This window comes from Echinops telfairi, unplaced genomic scaffold (assembly GCF_000313985.2).
Source record: "Echinops telfairi isolate 266 unplaced genomic scaffold, ASM31398v2 ScPeMD7_12;HRSCAF=54, whole genome shotgun sequence".
NCBI lineage: Eukaryota > Metazoa > Chordata > Mammalia > Afrosoricida > Tenrecidae > Echinops > Echinops telfairi.
This window is the reverse complement of record NW_022103909.1, coordinates 3,118,053-3,126,894: the sequence shown is the minus strand read 5'-3', so window position 1 is coordinate 3,126,894 and position 8,842 is coordinate 3,118,053. Positions and strand designations below refer to the sequence as shown.

The 8,842-nt window shown below is 42.9% G+C and overlaps 1 protein-coding gene across 1 annotated transcript in view; it reads right to left on the bottom strand.

Annotated features, from left to right (window-relative positions):
- Positions 1 to 3,869: 3,869 nt before the first annotated feature.
- FAM186A (family with sequence similarity 186 member A) overlaps positions 3,870 to 8,842 on the bottom strand; it is a 70,723-nt gene continuing 65,750 nt past the window's right edge. The window contains exon 9 of the mRNA XM_030884749.1: positions 3,870 to 3,891. Coding sequence (XP_030740609.1) covers positions 3,870 to 3,891 — 22 coding nt within the window. The remainder of the gene's footprint in view (positions 3,892 to 8,842) is intronic.

The window sequence follows — 8,842 nt, the reverse complement described above, 5'->3', positions numbered from 1 at the left end:
CCCTAAGGGGCTGCCGCTCCTTGGCCAGCCTTGCAAGAAGGAGGAGTGGGAAAGGTTTGCCGCACCACTTGGGTATAGCCAGACCAACAGAGTCCCCACCTCCTTGCTGCTCTGCCTGTACCACAGTGACTCGCTGTTGGCTCTGCACTCCCCTCCCCACAGCCCACCAGCAATGTGCATCAAAACATTATTATTAATGTATTACTATGTTTTGGTGTATTTTTTTTCATTTACTGTATTAAAGATGCTTTAGTGTGTCTGGAAGTGTTTCTTTAATTTTTTTATGCATAGAAAAGTTCACTGTATACCTATGCTAAGACAAATATTTGACTCATACCTGTTTGACTTTTGTAGATTTAAAGACAACTTAAAGACAGACTTAGGAGTGAAGCTTGTTCACAATTTGGGAACTGCCTATATTTGTATCTTCTGTTTTTCTTATTCTATCTTATTAGATAATGTCCATGTTAGTTCATGTTTATAAGCTAACAAAGAGAAGTCCTCCTCGGTATAACTAAAATTTCAATAAGTGTAAATTAGGTAAACCCACCAGTGAGAAGGTATCTAGATACTCAGCTTGGCTCTCAGCTGTATATTACCTATGAGACACAAAAATGAAAGAACATGGACAAGATTAAAGTAAAAGGATATAAATCAATATTTCAGGCTGAACAAATTGTCTTCTGCGCAAAAACACCAACCTTTCCCCCAGAACAAAACAAAACAAAACAAAAAAGTAATCCTGGTATCAATTTCATATCAGACAAATTCAAAGCTGAAATTCAAGACAAATGTAACACTGGGGACCAAATATACAAGTAAGGTTGGCATGAACGATCAGGAGGTCATCCAAGTGGAGATAAAGGAGTAATTAGGTTAGACTTCAGGACAAAGTTCAGAGGCAAAGTCAAAGCTAGAGATATAAAATAGTAACCATCAGCATGTGGTATGTGAAGCCATGACACTGGCTGAGAACATTAAGGGAGTGTAGACCAGAAAGAGGAGTTCAAAGAAAAAATGCAGGCCATGCCAACATCCTGAGGAATCAGTAAAGAAGATGTGCAAGACGTGACCAGAAAGGTAGTAGGCAAATCAGGAGAGCATGAGGTCTTAAAAGCCCTGTGGAGAAACTGTCTCATAGAGTAATTAGCAATTTCAAATAAGTGAAAATGAAAGCAGAAAATTGGCTGTTGGATGTTGAGGTTTGGGGGATCTTGTTAGGAACAAATTCATTGGTGGAATAGGGGCAAAACGCTAATCAGAGAAGATCAGGAGAGAAGCCAGTGTGAGAATCACAACATTTTCAAGGAGTTGTTCTACAAAGAGAAGGAAAGAAATGAGGCTGTGGTTCTAACAGGGAGCAGGGCCCAAGAGAGAGTTGTAATTTCATTTTTAATTGAGAAAAATACCATCACGCTAGAGAGGAAACGTTTGACAAAACAGAGGAGAGAGAATTACGGCAACAATGGCCTGGAATAGATGAGAGGAGAGGAGATTCAGAGTACAAGAAAAGAGCCTGCATTAGGTAAGGTCAGTCAGTCTATCCATGAATAGCAAGAGAGAAGGTGGCATCTATGGGACTAGATAGTGCTGGAAGTATACGGAGTCCTATAAAGGTTGCTCCCATTTCTCAGTGCAGAAAGGAGCTCCGGCATCAGTCAAAAAGGAAGGAAGAGAAGTTCTCAGAGATTTGAGGAGTCAGGGGAAAGTGCAAAATTGTCATCCAGGAAAATTAAAGTGAGTGAATTGGGGAACTTGAAGTTAATATTTATTTACAGTAAGACGAGTCAGCAAGTTCAAATGTTTCTCTGAAACCATATTCCGCTACCTGTGTGTGGGTCTGGCGTTGGCAGAGATCATTCTGGTTAGCCAGCGAGTTCAAAGCACGAGAGGAGCGAGTGAAGTGGAGTGGAGAGGCTATGCAAGGGACTGATTCTACTTATCCACCAGGAAATTTAAGCTGGATGAGAAAGGATGCAAGGACATGAAGGTGCGAGGGGCATTAAGAAGGCACTAGGATCAATGATATAAAGCTCCTCGAGGCAAAGATGGTTGAGGTTGGGATACTAGAGGGAGTGAGCTGAAAGACACCATGCTTGGGGAATGAGATATTTGAAACAGATTAGGAAGGTGCTGTCCTTCTATGTTTGGGCCTGTATATTTATATTTATTAAAACTGAAATCAAACCCATTGCTGTCCAGTCACGTCAGATTCCTGGCGGCCTCCTGTGTGACACAGTAGGATTGCTCCCAAGGATTCCTATGGTTATAATGGAAGCAAATCACCAGGCCTTTTTTCCATGGTGCCCCTGTACCTATTTTTTGGTAAGGACAAGATTAAGGTTATGTGATAGGTAAGGTTTATCGTGCCAACCTGGCCCATAAACACACGTGGGATTAATTGAAGGGCAGAGAGATGAATGGGTCGGTGAGCCACACCCTTCTGGTTCTCTGGTCTCTTGTTTTCTGATGGTCGGACGAGGATGCAGCTGCCTTAGCAAGTTCCCTGCTTCAGTTGGCAAGGCTCACTTCCTGCGAGACATCCCTGAGGAGAAGCCACATGGACGTACCCCGATGCAGCCCTGGGTGCTGGAGCAGCCGTGTGGCGACCCCTGAGATGCTTACACGCTCAGTGAGTCGGCTTTCCTCCTGCCTTCGGCATTATTGGGTGTGTTTTGTGAGGTTGAGGAGGGCTCTGTAAATCAATGTCAGACATATGGGCTAATGTGGGACTTATGGGCTTGGACTGGACTGGGTTGGATGCTTTCTTAATGTACACTTACCCTTTATATAAAACGCTCTCTTAGATACACATGAGTTTCTGTGGATTGGTTTCTCTAGTCTACCCAGACTAACACAGGTTATGACCAGGTTTCTAGAGGACTACGTCACCGGAGGAGAAGAGATTTTTTTTTTTTAATGGGAAAGCCAGGTATTAACAAAGACCATCAACACAAATATTAAAATTGCAGGGGTTATGATAAAAGTTGTAGCTAGGTGGTGGCGAGCAAGGAAGAGGTGGACTATGAAGTGGGTCGTATATCCTCTAGGAGCCCTAGAGGATGGTGTGGTGGTTAAAGCACTCCGCTGCAAATGGAAAGCTAACCCTGGCACTCACCGGCAGCTCTGGGAGAAAGTTGCGATGGAATCTGCTTCCTTAATGATCTACAGCCTTGGAACCCTCTGGGGAAGTTCTCTTTCCCGTGGTATCGGTGTGAGTAGGAATACATTCCGCAATGGGCTTCCGGGCTAACATACAGTTGAGTGACAGCAGGAACAAGTAAGCTAGAGCTAGCATTAAGGAGTGAAGAGGATGCCCCCTAATTTCTAGGCTAACGGGGGAGGTGGGAGTTAAAAGAGGTGTCCTTTGAGAGGACAGAAGTAGCTGGGGGGCACAGTGGATTAAGTATTGGGTTATTAACTGCAACCCAATGGTCCAAACCCACCAGCAGCTCCGCGTGTGAGAAAGATGAGGTTGTCTGCTCCCATAAAAAGATACACTCTTGGAATCCCAATGGAGCAGTTCTGCCCTGTTCTATACTCATTGCATGGGCTCACTGGCAGTGAGGGAGGGGGCTGCAGGGGAGGCCATATTATCAGGGTCAAGAGTCAGTTATTGCTCTATGTACTTTGAGATTATCTTGTTATAAGCATCTATACGAGTGATTGCTACATAGTCTCTACCAGGGCTCCAGGGAGTGCTTCTATGCCTAGTCTGAAAACGGAGGTGTTCAATCTGAAGCACGAGAGGCAGGACAGAAAAGCAATGGATAGACTCATGAATAGATGCCCATGAGAATGAGAAAAATAGACAATTTACTGAGACATCTTGAACTGTACTTTCAACATGCTTGTGTTTAATCTTACAGTCACTTGGGACTCTTCTTAAACCTGAAAACAAGACAAGAAAATTATTCCTTTATTGCAAATTACTTCAAACACATTTGTGAGAATAGAGGTGATTCATATGGAAAACAAGGGGTTCCCTAGAACTCAAAATATGAACTAGTAAAGTCAGTATGTAACCAACAAAAGTCGCCTTTTTGTTTTTATGTATATAGTTAGTTAGCTATTTAATTTATTTTCCAAAGTCACCTTAAAGAGGTACACGGTTGCCCAGGACTTGACAGTATTCATGTACTTAAAGTCAGAACAAAGGTGGCTTCAATACTGACTGCTATTTCTGAGGATGACTTTATCTGGACTTTTCAAGTTTTCTGCAGCAAATAGACATTGCCTTTGCCAGTGAGGATAGCTATACATTCTCTGAATGGGATCTTACACAGGAGAATAATCGCACCGGTGTGTGCACAGCATGGGGAGACTTCAAAGAGTTCAGGAACATTTCTGTTGTCTTTGGTCCCATTTTTCTTCTTTTTTGGTCATTCTTTTTTTCTTTTTAGTCATTTTATTGGGGGCTCATACAGCTCTCACCACAATCCATCCATCCACCCATTGTGTCAAGCACATTTGTACATAGGTTGCCATCATCATTCTTTTTTTACAGATTTCCATGATCATTTTCAAAACATTTTCTTTCTACTTGAGCTCTTGGTATCAGGTCCTCATCCCTCCCCCCTCCCTCATGAACCCTTCATAATTTATAATTATTAATTTTCCATGTTTACACTGACCAATGTCTCCTTTCACCCACTTTTCTTTTGTCCATTGGACGTGTTTTTCTAGGGGCCTTTGAACCCCCCTCGTGTGTGGTGCAGCATTATTTGCAATGTTGAAGACTGTCCCTGCTTCTATCAATAAAGCAGTTCAATCAATTATGATACATCTATCTGTACAGCGAATACCATGCAATCAATAACAATGAGGAACATGTCAAAGATACATCATTAAGTGAAAAATAAAGCAGATTTTTAAAAAAGCAATGTGTCTGACATATGAGTCCACTTCTACAATAACAACAGTAACAAAAGCAAGTGTGTGGGATTTTTCTGAAAAGTAGATGCTGTGCACTGCCACTGAGACTGTGAAGTGGTGCAACCACTGTGGAGGATCTTCAAAAAGTTGGAAATAGAAGTTCTTTATGAAAAAGAAATAAAGACAAAAGTTCTATCTGACCCAACAATCCCCCTACTTGGTATATATTCAAGAGAAATAAGAATAGCGACATGAACAGCTAGATGCACATGCATGTTCCTCACAGCACTGTTCACAATAGCAAAAGGATGGAAGCAACCTAAATGCGCATCAGTGGAAGAGGGGACACACCCACTTTGGTGCACTGGAATACTACGCAGCATTAAAGAATGATGATGAATCTGCAGAGCACGTCAGGACCCAGATGAGCCTGGAGGACATTATGCTGAGTTAAAATGTGTCAATCACACAAGGACAACTACTGCATGAGGCCACTATGATAAAAAGCCAGTAACAGGCTTTCCCTAGAAAATAAATATTCTTTGAGGGTTACCTTTGGTAGGAGAAGCAGGACAGAGGAGAATTCATGGGCTAGAGGGTAGACAAGGGTTAACTTGGAGAGGAAGTCAATATACAATAAGAGGGAAGGTAGGAGAAAATTTGCAAGAGTTAAAGACGGCAGAGACAAATAATGCTATGCACCCAATCCTGCAATAGTGCGACTCTTGGATGCTTGGATAGACACTCGGGATGAACGGGTGTGGAGGTTGGAGTATACCCACAAAGGCTGGACACAAGGTATTTGCATACGTGTAAATGTATCAGTGAATGCGGTGGAGTATACAGGGGGCAAAGTTATGAAAACATCTTAGATGTAATCAGACATCTTGAGAGAATGAGTAGCTGGTCCTGGGAGACCAGGACGGTAGTCTTCAGGGACACCAAGGTCAATTGGCATAACAGGACTCATACAGACAGTGCGCTGTATATCCTACTGGGGCACATAGTGCCTGGGGTCTTAAAAACTCATGAGAAGCCATTGAAGTTACAACTATGAATCTCTCCTCACCGGAAGGGGAAAAAAGTGATGAAAACTGAAAGACACATTGGTGGGAACAATCAGTTTACTGTACTAATGGATGGCAGAAACATCAGTTACCACAACCCTGAGACCAGAGGAATGACCAGCTTCTCTGAAAAGGATCCTGGATAAGTGGGAGAAAAAAGTGGACCAAACTCCAAATTGTAAAAGAGACAAAGCTTATTGAGTGACTGGAAACTGGGGGGATTTCCTAAGCCTATCATAGCCCATAATCATCCTTCAGGTCTGGAACTGCACTCAGCTCCATGTGAGAATAATCAACCACGGATGATGAAAAGGGCCGCCTTTACCTAAGTACAGGGCTTAGGAAAGAAGGCAGGGTGGAGATAGGAAACACCACCGAGGGGGTGGAAATGAATGTGGTGAAGCAAAACATGTATAAATTGCTGCATGGAAAATGGATGGTCTGCTCTGTAAATCTTCACCAAAATCGCAATTAAAAAAAATTAAATTAAATTAAAAAAGAAGTAGATGCCCCAAAGCTAGCAGTGTTCTTCTCCCTGAATGTTAGGGTCAGACATGCTTTCTTCGGTTGTTTGGCCACCCTTTGCCTGTCCGTTTGTCATCCTGGGGTGGGAGGTCCGTGTGGCACTGTGATGCTGGAGGCTCTGTCCCTGGTATTTCAAAAGACCAGCAGTCAACAGGCTTCAACAGAGCTTACGGGCTAAGGACAGACTACAAAGAAGGCACAGGCTACTCACTTCAGAGGAACCAGCCACTGAAACCCCTATGGATAGCATCAAAACATTGATCTGAACAGCATCAACCTAATAAAGGAAGCAGAACATTGCCTGAGATCGTGCCAGAAGACAAGGCCTGCGGGTCAGAAGGCCCGCAAGGCAGGGTGGAAGAATTGCTGCTTCCACCGAGTGGAGCTGACCATCATGGCTCGGATGGAGTGATGCTGCGGACCTTCATGTGCTGATGAGACACAACTCAACAAGAGAAGAAACAGCTGCAAGCATCTTTGATAACTGGAACTTGGAATGCACAATGTATGAAACTAGGAAAATTGGAAGACATTTTTGAAAATGGAAAAATATCCATATCGATGTCCTCGGCATGAGTGACTTGCAATGGACTGGCCTTGGCCATTTTGAGTTTAAAAGTGTACGGTTGACTCTGCCGGGAATGACACAGTCCAGAGGACTGGCGGTGCATCCATTGTCCAAAGGAGCATTTTAGGGTCTGGCTTGAAGTATAATGCTGTTTGTGATAGCAGAATGTCTATTCTTGTGCAAGGAAATCCAGTTTATACAACTATTACTTACATTTATGCACCAACCACCAAAGGTAGTGATAAAGAAGTTGAAGAAATTCTTCAGTTTGAAGTTGAGCAAATATGCAATCCAGATGCATTGATTTTTGGCAATGGAATGCGAAAGTCAGAAACAAAGAGGAAGGAACAGTAACAGTGGTCTTGGTGATGGAAACAACGGTGGAGATTGCATGATAGACTTTCAAAACCAACAACTTCTCCTTCCCAAATACCTTTAGTCAACAATATAAAGTGGAAGCAGTAGTCAAGTGATCAAATGACGAATTATAATCTTCTGTCACAACATGGTAACACATAAATAACTTCTATCCTGAGTCAATATTTACCAGGCAATTTTCTGATCCACATGTGTGTCCTATGAGAGAACGTGCTCTAATTGGCCAATGCAAACAACTGCACATTCAGTCTTCATTTACTTGTTTTCAAGTGTCCAAGACCTCAGCCAGGGCCATCCATCCCATTGGGAAGTGAAGGACCATGACATGGCACACGACATGGTCTCTTTCTCTACTAGTATTTTAAACAAAGATTGCAATGGTGACAAGCCAGAAGGACAGTGTGCACTCAAGGGACTTCAAGAAATCATTGGAAAAAGTAAATGATCTGAATGTGTGTGTGTGTGTGTGTGTGTGTGTGTGTGTGTGTGTGTGTGTGTGTGAGAGAGAGAGAGAGAGAGAGTCAATGACAGAGGCGAAAAATGGCTGATCCAATCATCTTGACCGTTTAGAAAAAAATTTCTTTTTTCAGATTACGTGGTCTTTACTGCAATGGGAGAAAACCATTTAAAACATGTACGTAAGGTAAGTGTCAGATGTCTATGGTGTGGTAGGTGCCATCAAATCGGTTTCAACCCATAGTGACCCTGTGCACAACAGAATGAAACACTGCCTGGTCACAGACCACCGTCACAATTGTTTCAATCCCTGAGCCCATTGTATAGAGAAGTTATTTGAAAATCTGGCTCTGCCTTAGCCTCCTGGTCTCTCAGTTGCTTGCTCAATCTACCTCACCAGAATGGCCATGAGGTTGGAATTTGAAAATAGGATGGCTTTGTCGAAAGCACTATACATTGATGTGAGTCTCTATGTATAGATGTATACATATGTGAAGTGTTACTGTTCTTATTCCCGCTTATCAGGTGCTATTCCCTCACTTACTAAACATTTCAACACACTATCTCACACTTCCAACTCTTCCTCTGTGCAGAAAGAGGCGTGGAGAAAGCTTATTATTCTGATCGTTATTATCTTTTGTAAGCCCCTCCCCATTTCCTCACCCCTGACTTGAACACCACTTTGGGGACATAAACACATTGATTTAGTCATTCAAGTTTGAAATAAAATTTTAAAAGTCTCATGGAACAGGCAAGGTGCCAGACCTCTGAGGGTACAAGGACAAATAGGACCGAGTGCCCCTTCCTCCAGGAACTGTTCTGAGAGCAGTGATAAACATTAAGAATTAGGGGGACTTGCACGCCCCCTGAGTGCACATAAGCCTTTACTGGAGATATATTCGCTCTCTCTGCGCGGATCTGGCTGTTGAGATCTTGGCTGTCCCGGAGGACATTGCCATTAGTTCCACCTTCC